Raw genomic sequence first — 18996 nt, forward strand, 5'->3', positions numbered from 1 at the left:
AATTTCAAATTGAAAAAACTTCGAAATTCGAATTCAAAAAGACCAACCGAAATGAAGTATTTTTTTGGTCGAATAGGTCAGTTTTCGATCGAATAGGTCCGTAGTCGACCAAAATCAAATTGTACAGATCAAAAAAATAGTGCATTTGATCGAATTCGATTCAACGTTTTTCCAAAAAAACCTGATTTTTCAAAGTCTACCAATTGACTCCAAATGGGTTCTGGGAGGTCCCCCAATTCGGCAGGTTTTAGATGGCGATGGTCGAAGTCGAAGTTTTAAAGAGACCGCACATGATAAATTTCGATATTCGAATTTTCGAATGTTTTTCAAATTCAAATCGAATTTGGACTATTCCCTAGTCGAAGAACACAAAAAATCTGCCCCATAGTTGATACATTTCTTATCTTTCTCCCTGCTGAGCAGAATCCCTGAGTTTCATTACAGGCGGCTGTTAGAATTGATACAATAGTTGCTTATACTCCAGAGATGCTGCTGAGAAATGTATCAACTAAATGCTGCAAAATTGTAACAGTTCAGAATCTGCACCTGAATTATTGAGCTGCCAGACTCAAACACCAGAGACACGAACATTCAACTTTAAACTTAGATTTTGGGGGGAAAAAAGCTTAAAAATAAAAAATAGGAAGTAATTGAAAAAAAGGCTTTATTTGTAAGTGAACAATCTGAAAACAATTGAACTGAAAAAAGTGTTTGGCAGGTGAACAACCCCTTTAAATAATTGTCGTGGCTTGAACTAAAATCAGAACCAAATCAGTCCAACAACCACTGCCATAAAAGCTTTGTTTTGCTACACTGCTGTAAACTAAACAATCCCTTTGCCTTCCAGATAAATGAACCACAGATCTGTGCATGGTCTTAATTATTTATGCTTGTTCATAAACACAACTGGAATCTCAGTAATAAAGCCAGAGCCAAAACAAAAGGCGGGCACATCAAGCAACTCCTGGTGTGCGGGGAAGGGCAAAAAGTACAAACAGCCCTTGAAAGAAGCATCTAAAAGTGTCTGTCCAGTATGTCTCTGTGCTAATCTGGGCTCATCTCTGGGGAGAGCAGGTCTTTACATACCTTGATCTGAACACGCTGTGCCCGGGTCTCCTCTATCTTCTGCCGTATCTTCTCCTTTTTATACTCCTCGTAAGCAAATGGATTCACCATGGCTTTGACCTTGCAAGTAAAAAAAGCACATTCTTGTATGATCAGATGTGAATTTACATAGCCTTATTCCCAATAGTCGCCTCCATCACAACTAAGGGGGGCAATTGTATTTTTCTCAAAAATGTATATCTTTGGCTAAAAGTCTCTTAGGGTTAAAATAAGCAGTGATCTATTTGCCACGTGCCCTTATTATGGTTTGAAAGGAATAGAAATATCGCATATTAAACTATTCAGAACACATAATCCCACAAAATTAACCTCCGAGGCATTTAGGATCCACAAGAAGGTGCAACGTCATCTGAACCCACCACTAGCCATTACTCGTTGGGGGAACAACCCACCAGATGGGTGACCTGCTTAAGGAGTGATTCCTCTTACCTTATGGTACAACCGGATATCCATAAAAAATCCATGCATGTAGGCCCGGAGCATGGGAGATCCAATCAGATGAGAAAGTCCTATTAGTTAAAAAAGAAAGACCAAAAAAAAAAAAAAAAAAAAGTGTTAAGCAAAAAGAGACAATGAAAGCAATGGTGCAAACAAGGGAACCCCCAACTAAATATAGAATTTTTTTTATTAGTATTATGTATAACACATTCATTATTATTACTACCACTAATGACAGTTACCTGTCAGCCCAATTCAACCCTTATTTACCTTCTGGGACCCTCTACAGCTCTGCGTCTCTCCGCAAATGAATCACATGTACTTTATACACCCGCGGATGTAGGGCACCAGTGTGCATGCACCTCAATTTCCCTGCACCCATGAACTTTAGCTGGGGGGTCTAATTTGTAAGCAGGCAACACTTAGAAGAAGGCATAATTAAAGGGACACTGTCATGGGACAACCTGTATTTTATCAGTTAATAGTGCTGCTACAGCAGAATTCTGCGCTGAAACCAGTTTCTTAAAAGAGAGCAAACTATTTTTTTATATTTAATTTTGAAATCTGACATGGGGCTAGACATATTGTCAGTTTCCCAGGAGCCCCCATTCATGTGACTTGTGCTCTGATACACTTTAGTCACTCTTTACTGCTGTACTGCAAGTTGGAGTGATATCACCACCCCCCCCCCAGCAGCCCATCAGCAGATAACAGATCCCTGGTAAAACTAAGAGCAGCACTCAATAGTAAAAATCCAGGTCCCAGTGAGACACTTTCAGTTACATTGAGTAGTAGAAACAACAGCCTGTCAGAAAGCAGTTCCATCCTAAAGTGCTGGCTCTTTCTGAAAGCACATGACCAGGCAAAATTACCTGATACTGCGTACACTCCAATATTACAACTAAATAAAAATACACTTGTTGGTTCAGGAATTCAATTTTATATTGTAGCGTGAATTATTTGCAATGTAAACAGTGGTGTAATTTAGAAATAAAAACTACACCATAAAAATCATGACTGAATCTCTTTAAGCTGAATAGAGGAATCGGACAGCGGCTCTAAGCCATTATTATAATTGGAGATTAAAGCAAGAGCAGCGCAGGACTGAAAATGAGACAGAAAGGTGATGAATGGGAGGAGAGAGGAGTTAGAACAGAAAGCTGGGAAATAAAATTAGGCCCCATGCTGTTTAAGGTGGATCCCCATTCCCCCTTTAACAAAGTGAAGATTTTAATACTTACCAAGTTCATCAAGTTCTTTTCTGGTCACAAACTTATAGTCATCATACACTGTGTTTTCTGGGTTCTCCTCCAGCTCTTCCGTCAGGTTGTCCAGGAATGAACACCATCTAGGAGCAGGTCCCAAGGCCTAAAAACCCACATGATTAGTCTGATAATAGCAATCACCTTTGAATATTCAGTATTAAAGATCTACTATAACCTCACAATTTTCTACAGAATGTGGTAGCTTCACTTTACCTCTTTGTAGAGGCTACACTAAACTAAGGTGTTAGGAACAAAGAAATACCTAGAGTCTTCTAAGCTTGAGGAGATAAAGAAAAAGAACAAACAGGCACCTTGACACAAGCTATATATTATTACAGAAGTATAAAGTTCAAACAAGCTGACAAATTGTCACTACATACACACACACACACACACACACACACACACACACACACACTTTCCTCCCTGTCAACAAGACTTTTTGGTTGTGCAAACAAGAGCCCAATTAACATTCCTGGGTAAAAATCCCAAACATTTTAGAAATGCAAATTTAATGAAGGACATGCATCTCATCTCCCATAGTCAATTTAATTGCAAGATAATGAATGAAAACACACTATTTGGTTTTTGTTTGAATGTGCGGCCCCTCCATGTTAAGGTTACATAAGAAATACTTGTTTCTTAAAGGGATATTGTCATGGAAAAATTAATTTTTTTCAAAATGAATCAGTTAATAGTGTTGCTCCAGCAGAATTCTGCACTGAAATCCATTTCTCAAAAGAGCAAACAGATTTTTTTTATATTCAATTTTGAAATCTGACATGGGGCCAGACATATTGTCAATTTCCCAGCTGCCCCAAGTCATGTGACTTGTGCTCTGATAAACTTCAATCACTCTTTACTGCAAGTTGGAGTGATATCACCCCCTCCCTTTTCCCCCCCAGCAGCCAAACAAAAGAACAATGGGAAGGTACCCAGATAGCAGCTCCCTAACACAAGATAACAGCTGCCTGGTAGATCTAAGAACAACACTCAATAGTAAAAACCCATGTCCCACTGAGACACATTCAGTTACATTGAGAAGGAAAACAGCAGCCTGCCAGAAAGCATTTCTCTCCTAAAGTGCAGGCACAAGTCACATGACCAGGGGCAGCTGGGAAATTGACAAAATGTCTAGCTCCATGTCAGATTTCAAAATTGAATATAAAAAAATCTGTTTCCTCTTTTGAGAAATAGATTTCAGTGCAGAATTCTGCTGGAGCAGCACTATTAACCGATTCATTTTGATTTTTTTTCCCCCCCATGACAGTGTCCCTTTAAGTATAGCAATATAAATTCTGTTATAAATCAATATAATATTTAAGTAATACTTTCCATGGAATTGAATGCTAACAATGCTTTCATGGATGTAGATCATAATGGGACAACATCACTAAAAGTAGACTTCGCATTAGTAAAGTATGAGCACTCCTGCATTATATACTCCACTATATAATAGGAGGAGAACAGGGAAGTCAATCTCATCCAGACTTCACCAGGAACATATAGTTAGACTGCTGTAATTGGCAAGGTAGGTAACTGTATCATCCTATCAAACCCCCACCCACCCAGTCTTTACATAATACCTAAAAGTGCTGCTGGGATGCCTTTAGGAGAACTTCTGTCCAAATACTATACTAATTGATAGTATCCCATTGAACAGGACCTTGTGGATTCATGTTAAACTTAAGACAAAAAGTTTAATAGCAGCACGAATAGCTTGTCTGAGCCTGGCCTCCATACAGGTCTGTCCAGCTGGAGGGCCATGGGCCTGATAAGGCCATCAAAGAGATTCTGGTGCCCCAAAGACTGCTCAAGGGCTTCACTGACATCTCTGGAGGACATCATCATTTTATCATAATCTGGCTCCTGAACAAACAGGAGTAAATAAGTGATCTCTAAGGCTAAGGCCACACTAGGCGATAGCGCCGCGATTTGACTCGCGGCGACTTTTCGCCGCGACTTTTAAGCCGCAATCGCTAGCGAGGCAATTTCGAGCGACAGTAGAGAAAAGATCGCCGCGTGTGTTTTTACGCTGGCGATTTTTCGCGATTCCCCATAGACGCCAGCGCAAAAGTTTCCCCAGCGATTGCGGCTTAAAAGTCGCGGCGAAAAGTCGCCGCGAGTCAAATCGCGGCGCTATCGCCTAGTGTGGCCTTAGCCTAAATGGTGTTGAACCTCTTTAAGGGCTTTAGCACACGGGCAGATTCAGGGAGCTTTAGTCACCTGGCGACTAATCGCCTCTTCTTCAGGGCGACAACCCCCCCAAACTACCTTTCCCCTGCTATAATGAGAAAACGCCAGCGCCAATGGACTCGCGGTGCTTCGATTTCAAAAGTCACCCAAAGTTTCCTCGTGAGGCAACTTTGGTCGACTTCGGAAATCGAAGCGAGTGCATTGGCGCTGGTATTTTCTCATTATAGCAGGGGGAAGGCAGTTTGGGGAGATTGTCGCCCCGCAGAAGAGGCGATTATTCGCCAGGCGACTAAATCTCCCCGAATATGCCCGTGTGCTAGCTTCCTAAAATATGGGATAGTTAAAAAGAAAATGTCATGGCACTAGGTCATTGAATAAAGCATGAACTTGTATAATAAACATATTATGTACACGTACATACAATATATTATATAATTACATATATAATACACGTATGTACATCATATGTACATATAATAAGCCGTTATGTACATGGTCTACAAACATTGGATATTAATGTACACTGTCTACAAAGTGCAGCCACTACGCTCAGAAGTGTCAAACTGTGATTTATGTGGAGATAACCCTAAAATAAATCTAAGGTAAATAAGGAGCGCTGGCGTGCCACACGGCCCTTCAAGTATAAAGGAGTGTTAAAGGAAATGGGCAGGATTTCCGCTCTTCAGACCTAATTATCTGGTTTCTCCTTGGAACTGTTCCTATGACTATAGGAAGCACATGTTTCCATTGTAACAACAAGGCAGGTGATGCACTTAACACATTGGCAGCTTTATGAGCTATTTATGTTGCACATGAGGCCAATACTGGCAGCCAGACAAAGAAATATAAACACTGGGGATGGCCAATCACTGGTTCAAGTGTGAGTTCCATCACATTCTCTTCAAGATCAGGGAGGAGGCCCTGCTTTCCGCATTCCAATATCTTTTTTTTTTTAATTTCTGCATGAAACCACATATAAAACCTAACAACAGGGCCCTAAATTGCTTATACTGGAAGAGGATAATATGGCTATTCCTGAGAAGGAAACTCCAAATTCAGATGGGCCACACAGGAGATGCTCCCAAATGAATTGAAGCCATTAATAGACGAGCTGACGGGAATGGACACAGACAGGCTGCACCAAAAAAAAAAAACAACTTATCATTGACTAAAATACAAAAGATCTCTATTGGACATGATAGTACAAGTGTTATGAACAAGCAACAGTAGATTACAAATTAAGGAGGACACTGGCACATGGGGAATACATGCAGCCTGTGTGTTATCCATTTAGGCTGGTGGCAAAATGCTCCAAAGTGCCCCTTGATTTTCATGTTTAGTAATTTTCTGGACCAGCATGGTATACTCACAGGTCAGGCGATTATCATTCAGAAGACTGCCTGTGTGTCAGTGCCTTTATAAACACCCAACAGAAAGAAAGGCAAATACAGAGGAGCAAGATGAAGATTCAAGTCTACAGTAGGGGGGAGACTTTAATCCAGCCTACTCTAAAATTTATACAGATCTCGCACCAGTCCAATATCACCTACACTATCAATGACTGCCTATGTGACTCTTGGTGACTCAATCACACTAACAAATGTCATTTACTTTTCAGCTACCCATGTGCAATTCTGCTTAAAGGACAAGAAAAGTTAAACTAAAGAAGTAGCTAGAAATGTTGTACATGATGTTTTGAGCTTCTGTACCAACCGGAGGCAACCACAGCCCTTTAGTAGTAAAGACCTGTGTCTCCAAAGATGCCCCAGTAGCTCCCCATCTTCTTTTCTGCTGATTCACTGCACATGCTCTGTGCTGCCGTCACTTACTGAGCTTAGGGACCCACTCACAATATACAGTACACATAGAATAGAAATGTCACAATACAAGGCTGATTAGTAATTAATACAGATAATTACTACATGCCAGCTCAAAAACCAGTGTAATTAGCACCAGAATTTAATAATCGGCCCTGTAGCATCATGTTATATATACCAGGGCAACTTCATTTTCTGCTGGATAATTAGTGCCGAGCCCTAAGCTTAGCTTCTCAACAGCTGCTCAGAGCCCACTGAGCATGTGAGTGTCACAGACACTTTCCAAGATGGTGACCCCCTGTGACAAGTCCTGGATCATTGCTGCTATTGACAAGCTGAAACTTTAGGCTGGTGCAATAAGTTCAGTGTATAAAACATGGCGTGTTTAGCCCTATTCTTTTTAGGGTTTAGTTCTCCTTTAAGGTTGAGTAATCCAATGACCTGCACCTTAGTACTTGGTAAGATCACCCCAATTACCCTGGCCACACAACTTTACTCCAAGTTAATGTGGCCATACTCGAGCTGATAAAAGCTGCCCTCTGACAAAATTCCTCGACTAAAATCTGGGCCAAAAATCAGCAAGATGTCGATCGGGCAGGTTTCAAAATTCCATCGGATCGCCTGCATTCCTGGCACTGTGATCCGATCGTTACGGCTGCCTGGCCCCAAAAAGCAGTACTGAAATAATTGGTATTCAATCCTTGTTAATACTATGGGAAGCCCAAAATATCGTTTAATGGCTTTAACTAGAAATCGGAAAAAATAAGAAGACCATACCATCGACACAACAGAGTTTACAAACAACGAAGAGGCCTAGAAACTCATTTACTAGAAATATTTCCAGAATCAGAATATGCCATTTATTACAAAACACAACAACTAAGCAAATAGACTCCATGAAATTATTATTATTTTTTAAATAGCAGCAACAATTGTATGAATGTGCGTTTATTACAATTAAAAAGCAACGTGCTAAATAAATAAATAAATAAAAATGCAGAGCAGTTTAGCTACAGAAGCAACCTCAAACTTAGCTCAATTAGAATAATATGCTTGGTATGTGTATGTGATAAGGATAAAGTCTATAGGATAATCAAATACCAAATAGGGATTAAATAATGGAATTCATAAGAGTAATAAAATTAAGCAAATAATGACTTGTAGAATTAGAAATGTTCCTGCTTCAGTGTCCATGTAACTGGCAGAATGTAGGCACAACTAGTAGCTCATTAACAATATAAAGGCAAAATTATCTTTACTCAATGTATCTGCCGACTATAAGGAAGCACGTGACAATGAATCACTGGGTTAAAGGAAGCGAAAAATTAACAAAGACAGAGGTTAGAAATACTGAGGATTATGTTTTTTGGCTTTGATAATAGCCCAATGCAACCACAGCCCTTTAGGAATCAAAATCCCTGCTCTCAAAGATGCCACAGTAGCTCCCCATCTTTTTTTGCTCATGCTCTGTGCTGCGGTCACTTATCTGAGCTTAGGGACTCACTCACAATATACTGTATACATAGAATATAAATTTTCATTATACGTCAGCCCAGAAATCAGTGCATTCTGAATCAGAATGTATCGGTCAGGTAGCATCAGCTTCTATGGCAGAAAACTCCAATGGCCCCTAAGCTTAGCTTCCCAACAGCTGCCCAGAGCCCACTGAGCATGTGCAGTGCCACTGACACTCAAGAGATGGTCTAATGAGGAGCTCCAGTGGACAACTTTGAAGCCATAGATCAGAAATACCTAATTTCTAGCTAGATTCCAGATTCATTTTTAGCCCTTGATTCTACTTTTACAAATGATCAGACCACAAGGTGTTCGTATTAGGGAAAGATCATTTAGTTTGGTGACCTTGCCACATGAGATATATATGAGATATATGCATGCACAGTAGCACAAAGCCTCACAATTTATGTGTGATTTCTAATGTCTATCTGTCCCATTCTATTCTCTGCCCAGGTGGTTTTGATTTTCTTAAAATTATGTATCCGAATCCAGCTAGTTTACAAACCAATGAAGAAACATGCCCAGGTTGACTTGTGCTACGCTGTTTTAAGAGTCAGAATCATAGATGAGCAACAGATAGACACTGTTCTCAGTTGCAAATACATTTAGTTACCATTGAACAATTTTTTTTATCTAATGTTTATTGGACAGTGCCTCAGAACTACATCGTCTTTCATTAGGCAAAATGTTATTTTATGAGTTTACATCCCCTCTAGCTGCTAAGTAGCCTGCACAATGCTACCAGTCAATATCATAGTAGAAGTTCTACACTGAAAATTAATTACATTTTTTTTATTTTTCTTAAATGTACCCTTCACCATGGGTCTATTGAGAAGAAAGGCCATACTAAGCATGTATTGATTTCCAGATTTCGTAATTGGTTGATATAATGCCCATTTCAGACCTTCAGGAGTGAAAGCAGAAGGGCCTTCAACTCTCGCTTTCTTCTCTTTCAAGATAAGTGTTCTAGGAATAGGCTGGGCGATTACGGCTGCAGTTTCGACTGTTGAACTTCGTGGTAGGCGTTTGCACGACAAATTGGAATTAAGCCATAACAAACAGCACACAAAGGCTAAGTACACACAGGCATTAGGGAAGCTTAATTTGAACACTTAATTGCTTAAATAATCAATGTATTCCCAACCATGTGCCACATAACTTCAAATATATAAACCTGTTATTGCACCACTTTCCACAATGGGTTTTCCTTTTAGGTCTGTTCAGACAAGCTCATGTTACTCTCCCTAAAGACATCCACATAAAGATCAAATAGCTTATGACTTTCAGTACATGTATACCATGGATATTGGCTGGACAAGCGTGGTGCATTGGCATGGTAAAGGAGATCTGAAACTGTTCTGATTGGTTGGGTTGTCTACACAGATAAACGGACAGAACAACAGAGAGTTGGCCATACCATGTATGCCCCCCCTCCACATATAGTATCCATCTGTTTGTCTAGCAGGCTGATTTGGTGGGAAACCATACAGGATTGCTTAGTGTGTGACCACCTTAACCCATAAGGCAGGGATCTCCAACCTTTTCTACTAGAAATAGAAAAAGAGTTCAGGAGCAACAAAAGCATTAAATAAGCCCTTGGGGATGCCAAATAAAGGCTGTGATTGGCTATTTGGTAGCCCCTTTGTGGACTGACATACTACAGGAGGCTCTATTTCACAGAACACATAGCTTTTAGGCAACCAAAACTTGCCTCCAGGCATGGGATTCAAAAAGAAGCACCTGCTTTGAGGTCAATAAGAGCAACATCCAAGGGGTTGGTGAGTAACATGTAGCTCAAGAGCCACTGGTTGGCGATCACTGCCATAAGGTATCATTCCGAGTGTTTTCCCTATTTCCCAAAGTGGCTTGCATCATACTAAAACTGGCCACACATGGCTGTGGGACTAAAATTGCTCAATCATTTTCTTATTGCACATGGTGGTACTTGAGATGGCCTACAAAGACTGACTGGGCCCTCAAAGATCCATTTAATCAGTTGACTGCTAAAAGTCTGTATCTATGGCATTAATCGCTACATGCCAAATTTCACACAGGTCTGAATAATGGCTTAAAGGGGACCCGTCACCCAAAAAAATTATTCAAAATCCTATTTTATCACATTAGTCAAGCAAAATGAACTTTAATTACACTATATAAATTATTTGAATCTTGTTTCCTTCAGTCTGGGAATTCATAATTATAGCAAGCAGGCAGGAGCCATTTTGTGAACACTGTTATTAAGACAAGTCTTGAATCATCTCAGAATCTTGTTTGTGCACCTGATGTCCATCCCCGTGCACTGGCTACACACTTAAATAGTAAAGAGAACGGGGGAATGTGTGGAAAGTGAAAGTAATTGCCTGCCCCGCCTCTATGCCCATGGCATAGAGGAGGGGCAGACAATATTTGATTGACAGCTGAGATTTTTAAATGAGCTTACAACAGCTATGAATGCTTTAATAAAAAATAGAAATTGGATTTCATGTTCAATTTGAAAAGGACTTTTATTATACAGATTTTTGTGTCTGGGTGACAGGTCCACTTTAAGTGGTCTTGTGGAGTAAGAAAAAAAGGACATCTAAATCAACGAGGATAGCCTTTATTTTTACAGTGATGCTTTCCCTTTAAATTAACAACTTCCTAAAAAAGCATATGTGCCTTCAGCTGCACCACTAGGGCATATTTTCTAGACCAGGCATGTCCAAAGTGCGGCCCGGGGGCCAAATGTGGCCCGTCTTCAAATTTACACCGGCCCTCAGCCTCCATCATGAAATGAATAATAATGCGGCCCACCAGCACAGTGCGATAAGGAATTGTGTAGCCGTAGCAGTAAATGTGGTCTAATGTGATGCGCCGCTTCACATACTTCTTTCGGTATGAGGGTGTCAATAGACGTACCGACGTGGCAGTACAGTGAACTAAAGAGAGCGGCGCATCACTCCTTGCCAGTATGTGTCTATTATGAACACCTTCAGCACACAGGCAGCAGTATAGACCAAGTGGCAGATCATTTCACTAAGGTTAAGGCACCTTAGTGAAATGATCTTAATATTACTGCTACAGCTATTCGATTCCTTGTTTAAATGAGTTAAATGATGTTAAGGCTGAATGGTCGGCCCCCACACATTTTCACCTCACCAAATCTGGCCCTCATTGCAAAAAGTTTGGACACTCCTGTTCTAGACCCAGTGAATGTGTAGGCTGAGCAAAGCATTATAGTAAACAAACTGAGCTTCAATTCATTCACAAAGTGTCAGAGGAATGATTTTGATTGGACAACAAAAGTACTGCACTCATTAAAGGAGAAGGATAGGTTAAAACTAAGTAAGCCTTATCAGAAAGGTCCACTTTAATAAACCAGTAAACCCTCAAAGTAATGCTGCTGAGTCCCCTGTCAAAAGAAACACTGCATTTCTTTCCTTCTATTGTGTACTCATGGGCTTCTGTATCAGACTTCCTGCCTTCAGCTTAAACCTCATTGCCCTGGGCAAGAGCATGCTCAGTTTGCTCCTCTTCTGTAATCTGAGCCTAGAGCAGGGATAGACTCAGGCAGGAAGTGATGTCATACCATGTTAATACTGCAGCTCCTATCCTAAACAAACAGAGAGTTTCTAGAGCTTTTTACTCAGGTATGGTAAAACATTCTACAGAATAAATATAGCATTCTAGCTTGCACTATTGCAGCTAATCTATTGGCAATAAAATGCCTCTGTATCTTTCCTTCTCCTTTAAAACAGAAACCTGAATAGTGACGTTTGGCATATAAATGCTCTTTTGTCATTATTGGAATCTGCTGCTGTCAGGGATTAAGGCAGTTCCTGGGAGCAGGAGTTAATCTGTGTGGGTTATTGCCGTCTCTGAGCTGTAAGGACAGGCTCCGATTCTCTATCTGTTCCAACCAGTCTGTCTCCCCACAAAGCTCCTTGGGCAGGGGACAAAGCAGACGTAATACAGCACAAACTCTATGTACACGGGCTGTTCTAGGAAACAGGCTGGTATATCAAACAGAGAGGCAGTTTCACATTAAACTGTGGGTGTTTTATCATGCAGGTTAAGCAAGAAGTCTTATTGACAGCACATTCTGTCTACACAGGGGAAGGGAAAATACAACTAGTTTATAAATTACATTTATCTTTTATTGCTATTTTATGAAAACACACAGCGGCTAAATTAGTACTAGGCAAATGTGCAACAATTGCTGCTTTGCCTTTATTTTTTAACTTTTAGTAGACTAATGAAAAGAATGGGTTTTGATTGGTTGTTATGGGGAACAGCAGACGTCCATTTTTCACTTGGTTTTGGCTTACCTCTCCCAGTCACCTGCAGTAATAGCCCAGGTTCCCGATTCCCATAAACTGCACCTGATTTAGTTAGGTTGCATTTTTAGCCTGGCTTAATCAGCCACTGCCACATCCACCTTCCATTAGGCCTCCTATTGTGTTATAATCCCATTAAGCAATTCTAAAAGCGAATGTGAGTGTGCTGAATTTATACTCACTCTCAGAGCAGAGCTGTCTAACTGAAGGCCCACAGGCCCAATGTGCCTCTCCATTTTATACAGCCCCACCATGCCTGAGATCAACATATCAATATATCTAAATGTTATGCCGCCATCTATCTATAATCTTCAGAATCAAAACATGTGAAATAGTGGATAACTGGCCTACAGCATGAATAATCTTGGACAAATGGCTTTGGAGGCCAAGTTATGAGCTTCCTTCATAAGGGATCACTTACTTTTCCTCAACAGAAAGCATTTGTCTATATCTATATAGTTTTACAGACCGTTCACTGGGAACTTTACTTTCACGCAACAAGGGGAATTACAATCTTACAACAGATTTACCTCTTTATATGTAAAGAAAATTATTCTATCAACAATCTTATCCTTCACCGTGATTTCAAAATAGCAGTGTCCTTTCCAAGAAAGATTGTTTGTTTAAACACACGAGTAGAGCTGAATCGTCAGATATACAGATAGAAACAATAGAATTCTACCTGTATCTGATGATTCAGCACAAACAATGGCCGATGTTTTGGTGCCTTCAAAGGTGCCTGATCAAAATTTTCCGTCCAGCCGGATTGACGAGGCCGACCGATATCCCAGTTTTCTGCCGATATTGGTCGGCTCTTTTCCCACCATACATGCACCGAATATTGTACAAAAATTTGTTTCGTACGATATTATCTGTGCGTCTATGGCCACATTTAAGGTGGCCATACACAGGTCAATAAAAGCTGCCAACAGACTGACTTAATGGCCTGTGTATTGGGCCCTTCGACAGGCCTCCCTGAACAATATCTGTCCGAAAAATGTCCGATCAGCCTGATGGGTGGGCAAAAGATCCACTTGCATCTTTAGGGTAAGGCCACATGAGGAGATTCGGGGAGATTTTGTTGCCTCGTCTTTTGTGCCACTATCTCCCTGAACTGCCTCGGCATTTTTCCCCATAGGCTACAATGCAAAGTCGCCTGCGCTAATGCACAAGCGGCGATGCATTTCAATAGTCGCCCAAAGTTGCCTCAGTGAGGCAACTTCCAGCGAATATAGAAAACGCATCAATGCGTGTGCATTAGCGCAGGCGACTTTTCATTCTAGCCTATGGGGGGAAACACGCCGAGGCAGTTTGCGCAAAAGACAAGGCAATTAGTCGCCAGGCGACAAAATCCCCCCGAATCTCCTCGTGTGGCCTTACCCTTACATGTATGACCAGTTTTATATGGCCCCACTGCTGATAAGCTGGCATCTATTAAGGAGGCTATACAATAAAAGATCTGTTCATTTGGAGAGGTCACAAACCAGTGGATCTTGGACCTTAAAGTGGGCGATATCAGATTGACCCGATCTTTGTGCCCTCAGGGAAAAACTATTAGATCACAATGCCAGGGATTCAATCGGATTTTCAAACCAGATTTTCGTTGGTTAGATTCATCAGAGAACCTTGTACATGGGCCATTAAGTGGATACCATTGTCCGTCGGCAGCTTTTATCGACCTGTATATGACCACAGTTAGTCTTCTAATCCGGCCCAAATCATTAATCAGTGCTGTAGACACATCAGGCACAAGAAAAAAAACATTTATATCACAAGTTGGAGAAAGGCAGAACAGAGGAAAATAATCCAACAGGCTGACGAGCTGTTTCGGCATTTTTAGTTGAACCTCCCGTTTAAACATATGTACAAATGTGCACTCAGTGAGTCACGCAGGTAACCACACTCCTTATGTCTAGTTAAAACTAGTTTATAATTATATCTAGATCACAATTTCCATTCGCCCACTAACACGCAACCAGGAAACACACAGTAACTCCTGTCTGCCCATCAGGTGAGGCTCAGGTTTCTCCGCACTGCCTATTAATCCCACACATTCTCTAACCCTGTACAGGAATCACAATACAAATTAATTACAATGCTTAACAGGTGAAGTTACACTAATCCAGTTAAGAACAAAATAAAGTAAACGCCAGCCTAATGTTTTTCTTTGATAATATAAAACGCTGACGTCGGTGACAGGTCAAACCATGCTGTACACGTGACAAACATTACTATTTCCTAGAAGAGCTGCTTGAAAATCCTGTTAAAGACACACACACCCAAATAAAAACTTCACCAAAAATGTCATACTCAAAGACGTTTCTCAATCACACCTATGCTAGAGAAGAGGGCAAACAAGAAAAAAGAGCCTCCATCCAAGCATGCAGGCTTCCTATACATTGTTTTATGAAAATTAAATGCTATGAGTCCATTATTCATGTATTAGATCATAGATTCACTAGCATGAGAGTAGCCGCCTGTCAGCAGGTCCTTAGTGATCCTGTGATATGAAACGAACATGCGGCAAATATTATATGGGATTAGTAATCCAAATTAAGGGAAGGCCGTCTTCCATAGACTCCAATTTAACCAACAAATTCAACATTTTTAAAACGATTTCCTTTTTCTCTGTAATAATAAAACAGTCCCTTGCACTCCATACCAACTAAGATATAATTAATCCTTATTGGAAGCAAAACAATCCTATTGGGTTTATTTTATGTTTAAATTAAGGTATGGACATCCAAATTATGGAAAGATCGCTTATACAGAAAACCCCAGATCCCTAGCATTCCTGATAATAGGTCCCATACCTGTACACATTAAGGAGCAGATTTAATCAAGGGTCGAATAGTACCTTTTTGAGTGTCAAAATTCACACATTTGAATTTTAATCCCACTATTCAAATGTAAATTCGAAAGTGAGATTTATCACACCTGGACCATGGAAATAATCATAATTCCAATACTTGCCACCTAAAAACCTGTCGAGTTCATGTATAAGTCAATGGCAGAGGTCTGTTGAGCCATTTGGAGATGTTTATAGCCTTCCTGACATTCAAGCTTTTTTTTCGGGAGAAAAACGCGATTTGTACGAATTGAATATGAGTCAAATACGATTTGAATTTTTGGGTTGGAGCCATTCAAATATTAGACATTCACATTTTTTTTTTCTTAAATAACCTCCCAGTTGAATTGTTAGTATATTCGAATTAAAATTTTTTTGCATGAATTCGATATTCGACCTTTGATAAATGGGCCTCCAACTGTCCTGGCGGTACTCTTGGTATAATTTGGGTGATAAATATTCCCCACTATTAAAGGAAAACTGTACCCCCCAAACAATGTAGGTCTTTATAAAAAATATTGCACAAAACAGCTCATATGTAAAACTCTGCTTTATGTAAATAAGCCGTTTTCATAATCGTAGTACAGGTATAGGATCCCTTATCCGGAAACCCGTTATCCAGAAAGCTCCGAATTACGGAAAGGCTTTCTCCCATAGACTCAATTTTATCCAAATAATCCAAATTTTTAAAAATTATTTCCTTTTTCTGTGTAATAAAACAGTAGCTTGTACTTGATCCCAACTAAGATATAATTAATCCTTACTGGAAGCAAAACCAGCCTATTGGGTTTATTTCATGTTAATATGATTTTCTAGTACATTTAAGGAATGAAGATCCAAATTACGGAAAGATCTGTTATCCGGAAAGCTTCAGGTCCCGATCGTAATATTCACTGTGCACACAAACAAACCGTACATGTAAGGTCACATGAGCCAATTAACAGACAGAGTTCTGCCTTTTGCTTCCTCACTTCTTCCTGTTACAGTTAGAGTTGTAGTATTTCTGGTCAGGTGATCTCTGAGGCAGCACAGATAGAGTCACAAAATGGTGGCTCAAGGCAAGAGATGTAAAAGGGCAAGATTTACTTAAATATAATTCCAGTTTGGTAAGGTTCTTTAATAAGCCACTTAAAGGACCAGTAACATCAAAAAAAAAAAATCAAAAATACTATAAGTACAGGGGAATTGGCTAGGTTACTAATTTTGAGGGAACTGCAGTTGGCATCAGTAAAAACCCCAGGGACCAACAAGTGCTTTGCTTTTGCTTCCCAATAACGTAATGGCTTACCGGTATATAATAGACATTCATTTTAGGGGCTTCATTAGCAGTGAAGAGCATTCCTGTGGGAAGAGAACACAAAGGGTGACAGAGTGCAATCTCCAATGTTCCAACAATAAAGTCTCTGTTGCAGCTAACGGTTCATTATTCTCTATCATGTGGCACATGCAAGGGAAAGCAAATTTAGAAGGGGTTGTTCACCTTTAAATTCACTTTTAGTATGATGTAGATATTTTGAGACAATTTGCAATTTGTTTCTATTTATTGTTTGTGCTTTTTGAGTTTTTATTCAGCAGCTCTCTTGCTTGCAATTTCAACAATCTGGTAGCTAGGGTCCAAATTACCCTAGCAAACTATCCGTTAATTTGAATAAGAGACTGGAATATAAATAGGAGTGGTCTAAATAGAAAGATGAGAAAAAAAACCAAATGTGCTGTAACACTACGAATGTACTGTTATTGCCACTTTTTATTAGTTTTAGATGGGGTCAGTGACCCCCCCGTTTGAAAAATGGAAAGAATGAGAAGAAGGCAAATAATTAAAAAAGAATGAAGGGCCATTCTATAACATACTAAAAGTTAACTTAAAGGTGAACAACCCCTTTAAGTTTAGGGATTGATAGAGGTATAAGGTGACATTTTGAAATATGGTGGCACAATATATTATTTTTACCGACAAATGGTTAATCCTAGATCCCTAGATTTTTATTTATTACTATTCAGGCCCTCTACGGTTTACTTTCTGGTCTGTCATTTAAGCTGCTACCCAACACTCCACTAACATTCGAAAACATAAATATATAATATATGTTTGTCATGGACAGCCATACTAATTAATTCAAAGCAAATACCTTTCATATCCATTTTTGTTGCGCTGTAGCGCTCTCTGCTGTTAAAAGGAACACTAGACGCGAGCCAAACTTTTGTATAGTTAAGAGGGTGGAAGCCTTAAGCTAATTCTACCTTTTTTTTGGTAAAATGTTACAGAAACAGAACAGTATATTCCAGCAGAACTCCAGTTCAGTGAAAAAATTATTTATTTGTGCGACAAGTGAAGCAATGTTTCGGGCATAACCAGCCCTTTATCAAGCTAAATAAGGGGCTGGTTATGCCCAAAACATTGCTTCACTTGTCGCACAAATAAATTATTTTTTCACTGAACCGGAGTGTTGCTGGAATATATTTTGGAGATTGGATTTGACCTGGGCAGACAGAGTCACAGTCGGCACCCGGCGCTGCAAAGAGCGGTGGGAATGATTGTGTAGCACTACTTTCTATGTATAGAAACAGAACAGTATATACCGCTGTCTATAGTCCGGTGCTGCACATGGTATCCGAGAAAGTATCACTGGGGACATGTATCTATATAGCTGCAGATAATGGGGAACTCTCTAGGCTTTTTGTTTGGCCCTGCTCTATAGCCAATGAGAATAATAGAAAGGGAGCATGATCATCGTCTAAAACTCGTATCAATGTCAAACACCACTGACAGGTATCACAATAGTTACAAATGCTGGAGCTATACAAAACCTGCTGCTTTTCTTGTTGCTTTGACTTCTACCTGAATCGAGTGACGGCAATATTGGGCCATGTGCGACACTAACCTAAACATACAGGGGAAATATTTAACCTTTCTCAATAAGTGCTCACCTGAATTAGGATAAAGGCATACGTCATTTACATCGGCTTCTGGTTCAATAGAGGTAAATATTTTACCCTGAAAACAAAGAGAAACACCAAAGAGTTAAACGGTTAAACTGTGTGTATCACATTTACACGAAGGCAAACACAACAGGTGTGCCTACATTTTATATTCTTCAAAGCAAGCGTGGGAGTCTATATGCCAGTAGAAAGTATTTCATGCCTTATATCACTGGATAGTGTCATTCTATATAACAGGAGTGCCCATAGTCTACTAATACGAGGTCTACTTTTAGATCCTCATCCTTAAAAGCATTGTTAGCATTCTGTTCCATGGAAAATATTACTTAATTATATTGATTGAGACAATTTATATTGCTATATTTAACAAACAACTATTTCTTATGTAACCTTAAAAGGCTAGAAATATGTTGTTATTGTTACTTTTTATTACTCATCTTTCTATTCAGGCCTCTCCTATTCATATTCCAGTCTCTTATTTAAATCAAATTTAATATAATACATATCAGAATGAAAAGAATAAAATAAAAGGGTGA

General features: G+C 39.7%; 1 protein-coding gene across 1 annotated transcript in view; it reads right to left on the reverse strand.

The window, feature by feature from the left end:
* The window catches only part of nol10.L (nucleolar protein 10 L homeolog), a 58529-nt gene that overhangs the window by 21421 nt on the left and 18112 nt on the right, over positions 1–18996 (reverse strand). Inside the window, 5 exon segments of the mRNA NM_001089268.1 lie at positions 1087–1185; positions 1555–1634; positions 2805–2931; positions 16809–16861; positions 18449–18515. Coding sequence (NP_001082737.1) covers positions 1087–1185; positions 1555–1634; positions 2805–2931; positions 16809–16861; positions 18449–18515 — 426 coding nt within the window.

The sequence above is a fragment of the Xenopus laevis genome, chromosome 5L (assembly GCF_017654675.1).
Source record: "Xenopus laevis strain J_2021 chromosome 5L, Xenopus_laevis_v10.1, whole genome shotgun sequence".
Classification (NCBI taxonomy): domain Eukaryota; kingdom Metazoa; phylum Chordata; class Amphibia; order Anura; family Pipidae; genus Xenopus; species Xenopus laevis.